Source organism: Genypterus blacodes, unplaced genomic scaffold, assembly GCF_046128005.1.
Source record: "Genypterus blacodes isolate CSIRO-AG114 ecotype Tasmania unplaced genomic scaffold, CSIRO-AGI_Gbla_v1 ptg000090l_1, whole genome shotgun sequence".
Classification (NCBI taxonomy): Eukaryota; Metazoa; Chordata; class Actinopteri; order Ophidiiformes; family Ophidiidae; genus Genypterus; species Genypterus blacodes.
This window is the reverse complement of record NW_027466895.1, coordinates 815001-831243: the sequence shown is the minus strand read 5'-3', so window position 1 is coordinate 831243 and position 16243 is coordinate 815001. Positions and strand designations below refer to the sequence as shown.

The following is a 16243-nucleotide window of genomic DNA, read 5'->3' as shown; positions in this document are numbered from 1 at the left end:
TGCAGACTGTGCAGCGAGGCCCCGGACATGTGATGTACAGAACGAGTCGACTGGCGAGGAAGGAACGCCACCAGAGATTTGGTGGGTAAAAAGAGGAAGATAGAGATGTAGGGAGGAGGGATGGAAGGAGAGGCCTTTTATGGCGTTGCCTTCACGTTCTTGTCCTCGTTTCCCCATCCAGCTTTTCGTTCTAGCTCCCTCCTCCCCTGGCAGTGTTCAACTCTCATTCTCAATCTCTCTCTCTCTCTCCCACTCTGTTTTTCACTGGCATCCTTTGAATTCTGACTCTTTGCCTTCTGTACCCACATACAAACATATATATTCTCTATCTGTGTGTAAGCCACTCGTTACCGTGGCAACCCCACAATGGGCCGTATAAAGCTAATAAGTAGAGAGCAGGAGAGCGAGATAAGCAGAGGGGAAGAAGAAGAAGAGGATAAAAAAAATTCGAAAAATGAAATGGAGAAAAAAACAAGAAGAGGAAGGAAGAAATGGGAGCTAGTCTATTCCTGGTGTGTGGTGCTGTAGGCGAGGAGGGCGAAGGACAGAGAGAGCGAAAGAGAGAGAGAGAGAGAGAGAGAGAGACAGACAGACAGACAGACAGACAGACAGAGCGAGGGAGAGAGGGAAAGAGAGAGATAGAGCGAGATGTACACAAACACACAGAATTCATCTTATTATAAAGGCTGGAAAGTGTATTGTTCAGTAGTTCATATGTTTATAACATGTTGTCAGTACTTCTATCCTGTGTTTCATCACTAAGGTTACATGAGTACGTTATAGGAGTATATATCATATGTCTGCTTCCTTCTGTGTCTCCTTGTGCCTGACAGCAGTGAGCGTGAAGGACATGTGGACAGAGAGCGGGTGCGAGGAGGAAGTATTCACGACCACGTCACCCGCTAACTGTAGCCAAGGCCGCCGCTTCGCCATGACAACAGGGGATCTCATTGCTATGGCAACGCAAGAAGCGGCAAACTAGGAAGTGAAAGACAGCTAAACCAAGGCGGAGGGGTTCTCAATGGGTGGTTCTGGGACTCGCAGAGGAACCAGGGTTACCTCCGGGGGGTGAGGGGGGCGGAGTCTTACCTGTGAGCGGACAGTCGTCGTTGGAACCCGGCGAGTCCTCCTGGTTGGGGCTGAGCGGCGGGCTGGCGGGCGGGCTGGTGCTGAAGCTGGCGTAGCCCAGAGACGAACTCACCTCGCTGGGCTCGCAGCTGTGGTTGACGGGCCGCTGGACGTCCAGGGAGGAGGACAGGGAGGTTCGCTGCTTGGGCTGGACGGAAGGAAGAGAAGCAAAATGATAAAGACTCTGTACTTTACTTCTGATATAATGTTACTTTAACTAAACCTTTGTGTTTGTTCTCACAGGATGCCAGAGGGTCAGAATGGTGAAAGCAATAAGATTTCACAAGCTTCTTCACCACTTCTCACCTCAGCCAGTTGGTATTAGTTTTTGGGACGCTTCTTTCGACCAATCAGGATTGAGCACACACACGTGGACTGTAATAAAGCTTTATGCAGCCTTCTAAGCTGCTGCCAGCGTCAAATATTGGCTTTAAATCTTAAACACTGCAAGTCAAACAGTAACTCCGCCTTTCTCCCTGCCAATTTGATCTGACTGTGAGGAACGATGGTAGCTGCAATCGATTTTAAGCCCTTAAATGTATTCCATAGCGGTAAATACTGTGTAATTAGTTCATCCTTCCTCACCATTATGTGCTTATACTTTGTGAAAAAGGCAATCTGTCTTTTGCATACTGATTTAAGATTATTGTAGTGTGTCAGTGAGTCAATTAAAACAAAACTACACCTCCTCCATCACACAAAACCTCTCACTCTCTCTCTCTCTCTCTCTCTGTGTGTAGGTGTCATACATTGTCTGAGAGATAAACGAGACACCTGGATGTGTGTGTGAGTGCAATGTAAAGACCTAGATTATGTAATGTTAAACGAAGATGCACGCAGAGGAGAGAAGCGAACGGGGAGAGATGGTGAACGGCAAGAGAAAGACAGCGAGACAGTGAGATAGAGCGAGAGCGAGAGAGAGAGAGAGAGAGAGAGGGGGGAAGAGGACGAGTGAAAGTGTAGACTGGCATCTGGTAAACACGGCTTACATAATTAGGCACTTTCAGCTCTCGACAACCTGCTGCTAGGCTTCAAGAACAGCTCAGGCAGTCTGAATGTGTGTGTGTGTGTGCGAGTGTGAGAGAGAGAGAGAGCGGGAGAGAGGGATTTCGTCATTAACAGAAAATACAGATAAAGTGGGACTATACATAACAAACATCCTGAAAAATTGAGGGATAGACAAAGATCTTCAGAGAGAGTGAGAGAGACAGCGACAGAGAGACAGAGAGAAAGAGAGGGAGGGAGAGAGAGAAGGGTAGAGAAGTAAGAGACCAACTGAGCTGCACTGAGATGAAAACAAGAGCAAACCTGGAGAGGGAAGAGAAAAACAACTTGAGGACAGAGCTAGGAGACATGGAGACAGGCACTGGTGGAAGAGGACACGTACATCAAGGAAGGAAGGAGGGGAAGGGACAAAGGAAGCGACTTCTCTCTTGGTCAAAGTGGCTAAAGTGGCCTCGAGGAAACAGAAGGTGGAAGAGAGGGAGGAGAGAAGGTGTCCCATGTCAATTGATCCCCCTATAGATGGCATCGTCACGGTAACAGGAGTGTGGTGGGAAGTTCCTGGGAGAAGTCGCTCCTGATTTAGTTTCAAACTTTAGATCCGAACACGCCCACAAGCGACTTTTTCCAAATAACCTGCTGCTATCTCCAATTAATGTTCCCATCCCATGTGCGTGTGCGTGTGTGTGTGTGAACGGGCTAGATAATAAACCATAACTTTGGGTGCTGTCTGGAGCCAATGCATTATGACACACACACTGTTTACTTTGCTGCAGGCTCAACAGAAACAACAAAGGGGAGATACAACACAAATAAGATGAAGCAGCAATCAACTGAACGAGGCCAGAGTGTGTGTGTGTGTGTGTGTGTGTGTGTGTGTGAGTGAGTGAGACCAAGTTTGGTTTTGCGAGCCTTCAAATGTGAAACGTGTTTGATGGCAATTCAGCTTCTTACATTCATCATCTAAGTGTCCCTTTATTCCAACAATTATCTCCCTCTACTTGGCGTCGGTTTCCTTTCACAACAAACACACACACACACTAGAACAAAACACGCATACATACACATTCTGGCTGAGGCTCTGCGTTGACGATGCAAACGGGCGGCAGGCTAATTAACATGTCACGGCCGATTGGAAGGGAACTAATGAGCACACACACACACACACACACACACACACACACACACAGACACATAAATGAAACCAGCGTAAAAACACCAACTGGAATCGCATCCCCAAGGAGAACGTTTGGTTTAACAGTTAATACGTGTGTGTGTGTGTGTGTGTGTGTGTGTGTGTGTGTGTGTGTGTGTGTGTTGATAGACGACACACCTACATTACTTGCTGAAACTGTAATTACTTCAGGTTTGCTCTGTTTGTGTGTGTGTGTGTGTGTGTGTGTGTGTGTGTGTGTGTGTGTGTGTGTGTGAAACTGAGAAAGTATTTACATGTGTGAAGACCATTCTCAGAGCTTTCTCAGATGGAGGCTGTGTGATGAGAGGCAGTGACACTTGGTTGGCAGGGAGGAAGCCATTATTCTTTGGTTCCGCTCGGCCTGATGGTGGCGCTGTAACGCAGACACTAACATTTTGTCTAATCAAATCTCATCAAATTCTCTTCTGTGTTGTTGTCACACATCCACAGAAAAACACTCGTGCATAGAGCAAACACAGAGGAGCAGAAGAGATGACACAGAATGAAATATTAACCAAATAAATAATCCAAAAAATCTACAAGACGTTACTCATGATTACGTGATTCCACTCTTCTTCCTCTCTTCTCCAGGCAGGAGGTTTCTCCCTGGCGAGCTTCTTGCGTAATTTCAGCAACATTTACATATAAAGTGGCTGACTTCTCTTTTAAAGTTCAGAGCCTACTTTGGCAGCGAGGTCTTTGGTGCCTTGCTCAAGAGCTGCTTGCCAGTCAGAGCTGATTTGAGAGGGAGTGCCAGCAAACGAATCTGTCAGAGTGATGCGTCTCTGCCGCTGCCTCTAATATGACAGCTGTGTCGCTTTCAGTAAACTTCCCATCTGTGCTTTGTGTGTGTGTGTGTGAGAGTATGTCCCTTATTAGTGATTTCCTCACACACACATGAACACACAGTGAAGAGCTGCTAAGACAAGCGCACACAGAGGTTGAAAGGATGTCTATCGCTTCCTGCTCTATCAGACAGTCATCGTGTGTGCGTATGTGTGTTTTTCTGCATGTGCTCACCAGTGTGTGACAGCACGTCTCAGGGCGCGTGATGCGTTGTGTACTTGTGTGCGTGTGTGTGTGTGTTATCTTGCCATATAAGCTTCAGCCTTGGTGGGCAAACACAAGTTCTATCATGTGTGTTCAGGAATGTCAAGTGGACACGCAAGGGTGGTTAATATTTAAGTTGAACACATGCACACACACACATACGCACACGCACGCGCACACACACACACACACACGCAAAGTAGGACATTGAGCCAGTGGGTGCAGTTTGATCACCACATGAAGCTGTTGGTTCCTCTGTGCATCCTTTCATCCATCATCCCTCCATTCTCTTTTCCTCTCTCTCTCTCCGTCTCCCTCACTCTCGTAGTTTTGGCCGCTGTGGCTGGTTTGGCTCCTTTCACGCTTTTTACAAAGTGATTACACGTGTTTATCAGCTGTTGGCTTACAGTCGATACCGTGGCAGCATTAGCGGCGCTTTGATGCTGAGTAATTTCTCTTAAAGCTCTGATGTAAACAGAAAAATTGCAAACAGGAATCTATTGGCGCCATCAGCCGAGGGCCGCCTTCGTGCAGGAGGAGGCGGGGTTACATGCTGCAAAAATGCCACCGAATTCAGCTTTTGGCCTTCTTGCATTTCTGTGTGTTCTCAAGCATTTTCTTCTTCTTCTATGTAAATCACCTTATCTTGATAAGCTGCACATTAGAATTTTGTCACAGTACAGTTACAATATGGCTCCATAAGATGTATGGAGGGAAGATTGCTTACATTTTCCCAGCAAATCTGGCAACATCGCACCTGGCAACCCAAGGAGTCCCATTGATTAACAGGCTCCATTTGCTTCATTTCATCAAATTGACAGTAAATCAACATAAAACTCACACTGGATATTATGAGAAACAGATTTGGACCCAAAATAGATATCAAATCATTCATTATCATCTTTGCCAACAGTAATAAATTAAACATGAGGCCAATCTTTCCACCACATCTCCTGGATTATTGATTATTTATTAGAGAGCACAAACCCTGCTTGCTTCTGTCTGAAGCAGGAGCCCAGACGAGCAAATCAGTCGTAAACATGATTTAGTGCAGATTTTTATAACAGAGGGAGAGAGAGGAGGCAGTGAGGCCCCTTATGAAAACAGTTTTCCCTATACTTTCAGTTATTGTTTCAACTCCGCAGCAGTAAAACAAAAATGAAAAGCAATTTCCAATTTTACTCAAACAACCTCCAGCAAGCCCGAGCGCCGCATTAATATTGTAATAATGCACGAAAAACAGAACATCGCAGACACATGCTGCATATACCGCAGTGCAACAGGCACAAGGCGTGTGTGTGTGTGTGTCAGCTGGAGCATGCTGTATATGTAATGTGTACTGATGAAATAGCCAGCGGGAGCACTGAAATGAAACGACATGAATTATTGAGAATTAATTACGAGCCATAAAAATGAACTCTGGTGCTTCTTGATTACGTTCACCTCAAGCCGGGAGGAAGCCCGCTGGGTGCTGCATGCTGCCCCTCTGCGCACATTAGTTAGCGGCTGATGACAAGGAAGGTCCGGTTTTTGATGCAATTTCACCCATTTTATGATTCACGTGTGTGTGTGTGATATTTTTTGCAGCGGTCTGTCGCACATCATCCGCTGACTGAGAAAACAACTGCTGTTAATTAGCGAGGTGTGAAACGTGAACGTTCACACTACTCTGGTGCGTCTGATACCATCGTCCCAAAGGCAGAAGTGCCAACTGAAGGAATGCGGCTCAGGCATGAGGTTGGTTTGGTGCTGCATTTGTTTATTCTGAATGTTGGATTGTGGTTATTTCTGAAGTGAACAGAAAAACAGAACTTAAGCTGTAAAACATTACAACTGACTCAAAGAGAGAGAGAGAGAGAGACCGATGAAGACATAGGGAAGGACAGATGACAAACAATAGAGATAAAGAGAAACACAGACACATTTACCATGGTGTGTGTGTGTGTGTTTGAGTGTGGGTGCAGGTGTTTCAGCTGCTTGTGGGCGGATATTTTGATATTCAATAATGCATCAGGTGTCTCTGCAACGCATTCATTAGTGTGTGTGCGTGTGTCTCCATGTGTGTGTGCGTGTGTGCGCTCACCTGTGGGCGGATGACTCTCTCGATGTTCTTCAGGGCCGTGTCAGGGGAGGGGGGCGAGCAGTCTGGAGTGGGGCCCGTCGAACAGTTGCCATGGTGACCATGCTCCCCCTCATTCACCGTTACATGGGACAAGTGACCTTGTAGAAAGTGAGAGAGAACGAGGGAGAGAGAGCAAAGGTCAGATATGATTTCCTTCAAATTTATTAGCGTTAATCAATACTGGATTTCATTCATATTAATTGAAGAAATACTACATTCATCTGACAGCTGTAGTTACAGATTACTGTACATGTGATCTCATCATTTAGCTTTACTTCCTTTCCTCTCCGCCTTCCTTAATCTTTCTTTCTTTCTTCCTTTCCTTCCTTCAGAACAAATAGAGCTGAAAATGACAGAACCTTTACATTAACTTAGCTTTCTTTCCTAATTTTTTCTCTTTCTATCTTTCCTTCCTTCGCCCCGAACGCCTGAAGTCTCACATAGACACATCCGTACCAAATTAAGTCCAATCTGTCCACGCTTGTGCCAGACGTCACCTGAATACCAAAAGGTGCTTCAGAGAGCACTGACGTACACGCGGTGTGTGTACGTACAAAACATCAATTATGAATATGAACACTCAGCCAGCTCTTTATTCTGTCACCGCAGCTCAAACCACCCAGAGAACCATGAAGCTACTTCACTTTGGGTCCATCTGAACCGAGCGGCTGCTGAATATAAAACGCCTCAATCTCCACTTTTAGGGAGCAAATAAATGCGGTGGGCTATATATTTTTATCATTATGTTGATTTGACTATATCTAATTTGATCATTACCTCTACTATTTCATTATGTTTTAATTCTTATCTGTTTTATTTAATTGTTTCCAGTAAGCAGGAAATGTGCTGCACAAATATGTCTGTGTCGCTTATCCCACACACACACACAGACACACAGTGTTGTTGTCAATTCCCGCAGCATGTGATCATTTAACTTATGAAGATGGGAAAAGTAACAAGAGGAACAGAGGAAAGGAGGAAGGAAATAAAATGGAAGTGCTGAAGCAGTCTGAATTCTGGGAGGAAGCATCTGTCTTAATCAACACACGCACGCACGCACGCACACACACACACACACACACACACACACACACACACACACACACACACACACACACACACACACACACACACACACACACACACACACACACACACACACACACAGACACCTTTCCCAAAATACTGCCCGTCAGTGGTGCTGACACAAACACACACACACACAAACACACACACACACACACACACACACACACACACACACCAGCATTTCTCTGTCAGCTGCTACCTGCCTTCGTGGATCCTAGAAGACACCAGAATACCATCTAATTATGATGTAACACACATGCTTGCACACACACACAAATGGCTTACATCACTGCGGCGATGGAAAGGTTGAGCTATATGAATGGCACCATTAGCACTTCAGCTCCTGCGGCATTTCATTTACTACAAAAAAAGTCAAAGCTGTGTTGTTTTGTTGGTGTGAGATTTCACAACTCCTACTAATTGACTTCGGAAAGAACAAAGCCACACACACACACACACACACATACACACACACACACAAATCAAGAATCAGACAAAGACACAGCTAAGGACACTGTTTCCAGTAAGTGAAAGGGATGAAAACGCCTTGAAACACAGAAATAACTTGACAGATGACGGTGGACATCAGGTCGTTTCCCTCCTCTGACAGGAGACGTCCTGTCAGTGATGGACGAGGACGCAGAGGACAAAGAAACTTCCAAGGAACTTCTGACTTGTCTGACAGTTCCGTGGCTGCACCTAGATAACTCTGCTGAGCAAACCTGGAGGTCTTAAAGGGCTGCAGAGTGCCGTCTGTCACTTTCCTTTCTTTTTTATACATGCAATACAATACAATGTCAATGACGTGGAAGAGTGAGAGTGATGCATATGGATCCAGACAGACAAACTCAGTGTGCACAGCAGTATTGCAGGAAGGGAGAGAAGAAGATCTTTGTGTATTTTTGCACATTAAAGGATTGCAAAGGTTTCAAAATAGACCCCTACATGAAAGAGAGAGAGAAGAGAGTGAGAGCGATAAAGGGAGTGAAAGACAAAGAGAGAGGTGATTGAAAGAGAGAGAGAGAGAGAGAAAGAGAGGGAGTGAGAGAGAGAGAGTGAGAGAGAGCACGAGAGAGAAAGAGAGGGAGTGAGAGAGAGAGAAAGAGAGAAAGAGAAAGAGATCCTCAGCAGGTTTTCTTTAATAGTAACCTTTGGTGTTGTTTGCGTGCACAGCAGCAGACACACACAAACACACACGCGCGCACACACACACACACACACACACACACACACACACACACATACACACACTATAGAGAGCCGCCTGGAGCTGGATCAATAAATGTATGTGGGCGTAAATAGATAAAATAAAAACCGAGATAGGAAACCAGGGATGCAGCAGAGGATAAATATAGACAGAGAGAGAGAGAGAGAAAGAGAGAGAGAGAGAGAGAGAGAGAGAGAGAGAGAGAGAGAGAGAGAGAGAGAGAGAGAGAGAGAGAGAGAGAGAGAGAGAGAGAGAGAGAGAGAGAGAGAGAGAGAGAGAGAGAGAGAGAGAGGTTTGGTCCTACTGAGTAAATAAGCCTGTCAACATTGTTTGATGATGGATGTGTGCGTGTGTGTGCGTGTGTGTGTGTCACTGACTGTGGCTTTGCTCTCCTCCTGCTTCTTCCTGAGAAACACTTCCACTCCTCAGTGCCAGAGGTAATGTATGTCTGCATATGTGTGTGTGTGTAGATGCATGCGGAACACATGAGGCATGTGTGAGGCTGCAGCTGTAACAAAGCCTGGGGGCTGAGCTCAAACTGTTTACATCCATATGTTTAGGCTCGAGTGTGTCTGTGTGTGTGTCTGTGGGAGTGTGCAGCGAGACATCACAGTTGTGGGAAAACCTCAGGCAAAAAAATTGAAAGTTATGAAACGTGTGTGTGCGTGTACGTGTAAGCGCCTGTGAAAAGCCAAAGGGGAGAGATTCTGGTCATTGTGTGTGTTTGTGAGCACAAAGTATGACAAGTCAGGCAGCTGCACATCCTGTTAATGCAGGCATACATCTCTCTTGGTCTCTATCTGTGTGTGTGTGTGTGTGTGTGTCCCTCTCTCTCTCTCACAGTTAAATCAGCTGTATCTGTCTTTCTTCTTAACAACCCGATGTCAGTTCTGCCTCTGTGCCAATTTGACGGGTAGAATTTCATATTTATATTTGTGTGTGTGTGTGTGTGTGTGTGCGTGTGCGTGTGTGTGAATGCATGCGTGCTTGGGAGCAAGAGTTGTAAAAGATCTACATCTTATTTGACCGTATGCTTTCAAATTATATTCATGGAAATGTCCTCAAATATCTTTGCAATTGTAGAATAATAAACAAATCCTTAAAAATAAAAAGACATCCTGCCTGCATTTTGGACCGACGAACACACAACAAAGTGGTTCCTCTGTTGCGTATATACATCCTCTGCCGCCAAACCTACACGACAGAGTACGAGCGCCGTGACTGAAGCCTTAAAAGAAGTACGCGGGAGGTAATGAGGCGGTCCGCTCTGCAGAACACTGATTATAATCACACTGCTTTTCAACACCGTGCTTCACTTTGATAGATGATGGTGTAAGCTTATATTTTGACAATATGTGAAATGTAAACAATCATTTAGATAAAGAAGACAAAAATGTGTGTGTGTGTGTGTGTGTGTGAGCCACTTTGCGTCATTGATTTCCCTGAGCTGCCAAAGAGGAAGACAGTCTGTCACCTCTTTTTCAAGCGAGTCGATGGGCCTCGACCTTTTTAACGGCGGCGCTCTAGAGTTACTGCTGGCTGCCATTAGCCACTCTGAGCCTCCAGCGCCGAACCAAAGTGGAATAAATGGGCCGAGACCCGGCAACATCACAACTCTACTAGCAGGGAGGGAGCGGAGGCTAAAAGTTAATATGGAGGGATTGCGAGGAAGCCGGCGGACCGCAACGCTTGTTCTCGTATCCTGGCGGCGGCTAATTTCAGCTCATTAACTGATTTTCCACATCAAATTGGGTTTATCAGGCATGAGGCCGACGTGCAGCGAGAGAAGCCTCAACACTGCAAGGTTCACTTCTCACGGAACTTCCTAAGCAATCTCGACCCCCTTCCTTCTCGGGAGGGTTCAGTTTCCCTGACTTTGCACTATCGCCCCCTACAGCTCCCTCGTTTTAGGCACAGCTGCATCCAATCCACAACTTGGTTGTACTTGTACCTGAAAAAGCTTTCTATAAACTCATACAGAGCATTTCTGTTCCTGACATTTACTTTTTCCGTTTACTACTGTTTTGCATAATTGCTAATTAAATGCAGGAAGCTGTATTTAGTTGTTTAAAGATTTGCTCAGGATCGTCTAGGTTGGCCTCCGCTGATCTTTTATTTTGGTATATTCTTTATATTGTATATATTCTATGTATTCCGCTACTTCACAGTTCTAGTTTGTTGCTGCAAACATCTTCAATTTCTCACCGGGCTCATTTAAGCTTCATTTAAAGACACTTGATCCAAACAAAACTTCACTTAAAACAAGATTTGCTTGGTAAAGTGAATTATCCTCCTCTCTGTTTGCACAATATATAATATCCTGAGAGAAATTAGTTCAGATTTAATAACTCAGGGAACAATGCTTGAATGTTCTACCTCATTCTGTTATCATGATGCTCAGTATTTTCACACTGCTGCTTTATCAACCAACAATAACAAAACAGGTGTGTTCTATTCTATTCTCTTTCCTGCCTTTTCCTCCATGTACTCCTCGTATCCTCCCTCTAGGTTATAAAGAGACGCCGATTTACAGCCAAGTGCAATTATTCAAGACACGTGACGGGAAACAAAACAGGAAGCCGTGATGTTCCCTGCTGACACGTCACAGATTTATATCCCAACTTGGCCTCAGACGACCCTCCGACTCATCAATGGAACTTTGAATAACCGATAATGGAGTGCGTCTCTCTGCAGAGAGGCGATCTCTGCTTAGCTGCAGTTTCCTTCATGACAGACAGCCTAGTAATTAACAGATAACCAGAGACGACCATTGAATCTATAGGTCCCCTCTCCTCTCTCTGTGTCTCTATGCCTCTCACTTGTTTGTCCAGTTAACAGCCTTACAGAAAAAGAACAAACTACACCCACACTGCTCAGTTACGTCAGTAGAGCAATTTTCTGCTAAAAGACACTTTGACATAGAGCTTCTCACCTCCCAGTGCGTGCTCACACACATGCACACAGACACACACACACCTCATCTAATCCGCAGCATGTATCGCAGTACCACACTGCAATCACAAAAAAGCAGCAATAGACGGGGGTCGAGACACGTATGAACGCACGCATACAGTACAGAACAAGCCTCCACTGTGTCTTTCACCGCTCTCCCCTCCTATATTGACAGGGGGGAAGCAAGCGAGGCAGTTCCCATGGCAACGTACAGGTGACTCACCAGCCGGTGATGCAGTTGCCGTGACAACCTGCAGTGTGTAGCATCTCTATGCTAAGTGAGAGGGGAAGAACATATTGTGGGTGTTTGTGCGCTGAGAGTCAAGTATTACGCCGCAGACCAAACAAGCCACGAACAAACCCGTAGAATCCAAACAAATACGGACAAAACTCTTCAAACTCTGCACGAAGGCTTGAGGAGGAGTGAAAGTGAATTTGGAATAAAGCGATTGAAACGTAAAGGGCCAAAGTTCAATGGAGAAAGAGTAACTGAAACTTGCTTCACAGACGAGGCAGAGAGTGAAGAGCTGCCAGCAATCATGGAACCTTTTGAGGTTGAGACCACACAACGCAAAATAAAAAGTTGCAAAATAAAAAGTTGCAAAATAAAATCTATAGTTTTGTTGTCCTACCATTGCCAGGACAGGCGTTGAGGCGGTGGTTGATGTCGAGCGAGCAGGGTTTGCGCGTGACGGCAGTGGTGACCGACTCGTACGGGTTCTCCTCGTCCTCGGGCAGGAACACATCCAGGGACGGCGAGGTGACAATCTCTGCCGAGCCCTTCGAGTCCTGCGTTAGCCAAGATAGGAGAAGAAGAAGTGGGATGGAGGGAGAGAGGGAGAGGTTAAGTACACGTGTGTGTGAAGGCATTATCGCATCATCCAGCCGCAGAACCTGATACCTGCAGTGACAAACACGTTATTAATTACACTATTAATCAGGTGCTGCAGGCGTGACAGCTAATTATCTCTTCAGGTTGACGAGTACACAGGATGACACCACATAATCCAGGAATGAGCCCAAAAAAATAAATGATAAAGACGCAAATGTGACGAAAGAGTGAAAACGACAAGACTACACATTGGATTAGAGATCCCATCCACCACCTGAAACATTACAGCTGCTTCCATCTCTCAGGCCCTGCAGGACTTTCAGGTTTCTGAGTTTGTGTGGTTTTTATGTATTTTGCTTCAGGGTTAGGGTTGGGACTCAGTATTAGGCTTAAAAGTTGAGTCGCTAACGATTCAAACGATTCAAACTCCCAATTGTGTCCTCATGTGTACTAAACTAAACCTAATCGCCTAATCAGTACCAACTGTACTTTTTCTGAAAATGTTACGTGTTAGGTTCAAGTGTTTCTGCAGAATCGATCAAGAAAATGTCAACCTTGAAGTTGTTTACATTCTAGAACCTAAGAAAACAAAGTGGCCTTTTCCCACGGATAAACTCCCAGCATGCATTGGCAGCTGCAGATAAAGGTTGTGGTTGTTGTTGTTGCTGCCGTCTATGGTGTTACAGTGCAGCACCCTCGGGCTCCTCACATGAGAGGGAAGGAAGGAAAAAGACGAGATCAGAAGAAGAAACTTCACACAGCAGAGATGAAGCTGAGGAAAGTGCAGCAACACACATTTACTTCTGCTTTTGCTGATTTCAGTGCGGAGAAAAATGAATATATTCAGTTAAGTTTCAGTTCAGTCTTAGTTTGTGACCTTCTGTCCCTGTATGTATTTGAATCTGATAGAAGTGGATCAGTCCTCCCCCGCCCCCCTGTTGATAATCCATCACAGCGTAAACACATGCCGGATTTATCTCACTTAGTTCTCGAAAGACAGGCGTAAATGTCAACACATAACCGCTTTTTACAACATTTTAAATGCTTAAAATGTAATCAAACCACTGAACTACAAAATCCATCTCCTCCTGTTTGAGACACCGTGCTGATGAGAGAAAGAGACGAGGTGACTAAGACCCTGTTCCAGATGTGACGTCTATGAATCGTGTCATAATAATAAAATAGAACCAAAAGAAAATAGGAGCTATAATGACTCGTATCTTGGTTTAAGGGTGATGAAGTTTGCCTTTGGGTGTATCATTCTCGTCATCGGTGGATATTTGAGGAGAATTTCTGGTTGCACTTGACTGAAGCGGGGGTGTGACCTGTTCACACCGCCGCGGCGGCTTCAGAGGGAGCAGATGACCCTATAAAGGTTTCTGATCTGGTCTTATGGGGAGGAATGAAAAACAGACATGACTGATGTGAAGCTGGAGGAGAGGAGGGCTCAGAGCGGAGTCGCAACATTTTCTCTCCACGTTTGCCTTTCTTCTCCCACAATGCAGCACTCCATCATTATTCCCACCGCATCACCAGGCGACCTGCGATTCCCGGCACGCTTCGCATTCTTTCCAAAATTCCAAGAGTCCCGTCTCCTCCCTGTTCGCCGCCTCCACCGGACTGAAGAGCCATTACTCTTCCTTGTCATCATCTGCTACTACATTACCCAGACACCACCGGGCCATCAATCACGCACTGAGCCCGCTCAAACAGGATTCATCATCCCGGCTGATAGAGCAATCACTCCCTTGACGATTCCTCTTGCACGCAAACCCTCTGCGATCAAATTGAGTCTTATTTCACACTGGACGTTATTAAAAGGCCTATAAACTCAACGGCCCCCCCGCCCCCCCCACCACCTCTTCCATCTCCATCAGCACTCAATTAGACGGCCATTACCAGCTAATGGAGACCCCGTCAGTCTTTTACGCCTGGGGCCTGTGCTGACACTGATTTGACGTGACAGGATGGCGGCATATCTGCGAGGGGCGGCCAGGAGCTCGCTGTTCTTTACAGCCCCTCCCACCCCTGCAATGACTCGTCGCCGCGTTCAAACGCCCATTCAGAATGCTGACGCCGTCTACGAGCCATTATACCGAATGATGAGTTTGTGTGACTGGGTCAGAAACTTTGGATTCAAGACAAACTTAAGCAACAAATGGATGTTTTCGGATGGAACCTAATTGCCATAATTAGATCTCAGATGTTACATACGTAAACAATGCGGCGATTGATCTGCTCAATCTGGTAAACGATGCATAGTGTTATGATGGCAGACTCAGATTACGCAATGATTCATGCATATTCAGTGAACAACAGAATCCTTTTAATTCTGATTGAACAAAAATCTGATAGTAATGTACACCTGAACATAAAGTCTTCATTTGTACATCACCTCTCATCCTCCCTGTTACTCTAAATCCCTGGCTTGCACCCCTCTGGCTGTGGGAGAGCGAGAAAAGAGGAAGAGGAAGAAGAGGCCGAGGAAGGCCAAATCTCGCATAGGCAACGAAAACAAATCGCCAGGGAGGAAGTCTGACAGGGGAAGGGGAGAAAAGAGGAGAAGTGAGGGAGATCAAAGGGAGAGGGATTCAGGTAGCTTACAGTTTGTGTCAGCCAAGAGAGAGGGGGGGGGAGAGAGAGAGAGAGAGAGAGAGAGAGAGAGAGCGAGAGAGGGAGAGACTGAAACTGTGAGAGAGAGATGGAGAGAGATAAAAGGGATAAAAGTGTAACAGAGACAGAGGGAGATGCTAAAACTAGGAAAGAGCGAGAAACTTGGAGAGAAAAGACAGTAGAGAACTAAACTGTACAAGAGAGCGAGAGAGAACTTTACCAAAGACAGACAGAGAGAGAGAGAGAGAGAGAGAGAGAGGGAGAGAGATTAGTCTGTTCTAAGAAGGGAAGCAGAGGAAGTGGGAGAGCATTTGGAGCAGGGATTTCCTCCCTCAGTGACACACACACACACACACAGGACAATCAAGCACAACAATATACTCTCTCTCTCTTTCTCTCTCTCCATGACACACACATACACACACCAAGCAAAGCTAGAAAGCAAAGCTCTAATAAAAAGCTGTAAAGTTGAGCGCTGCCCCTCACCAGCTGTAAAATCCCTCTGCTCGATCAAACCTTCACTCTTGAGCCCGCAATGCACCGGCGAGACCTTGGAGCCACCCAATCTGAGCGGGAACTCACCACAGCGCCGTGGCAACAATTGAGCCGCCCGCTTACTTTTTTGACGTCTCCTCACCTTCAACGCCTGCAGGGGTCAAACCAGGGAGGAATCGCTCCTCGCTGTGCCATTCCAGGAGTCACTCCAGCGAAAAGACACACACCCGGGCTTCATTCATTTCCCTCCCTCTCTCTCTCTCTCTCTCTCTTTCTCTCTTAATGTGAGTGTGTGTGTGTGTCTATCAGGGCAGTGATAGGACACAGAGAAACTTGTGTCTGAGCCACAGGAAGGGAGCAGACAAACAGAGGCCTCCTCCGGCCACTAATTAGCAGGTCGTATGCAGCGCACCCATCCAACAGCACCGCGCAGATTAAACGTTGGAGCACGCGCGTGTGTGTGTGTGTGTGTGTGTGTCCATGTATCTGTACGTATGCACGCGTGTGACTGAAGGAAGTTTATGTTTGCGAATGTGCGCCTGCTTGAACTGTGACTGC

The 16243-nt window shown here is 45.9% G+C and overlaps 1 protein-coding gene across 1 annotated transcript in view; it reads right to left on the bottom strand.

The window, feature by feature from the left end:
- Positions 1-16243, bottom strand: part of anks1b (ankyrin repeat and sterile alpha motif domain containing 1B) — a 117547-nt gene that overhangs the window by 46631 nt on the left and 54673 nt on the right. Inside the window, exons 12-14 of the mRNA XM_076158846.1 lie at positions 12378-12534; positions 6459-6595; positions 1090-1276 (exon numbers count right to left, since the gene is read on the bottom strand). Coding sequence (XP_076014961.1) covers positions 1090-1276; positions 6459-6595; positions 12378-12534 — 481 coding nt within the window. The remainder of the gene's footprint in view (positions 1-1089; positions 1277-6458; positions 6596-12377; positions 12535-16243) is intronic.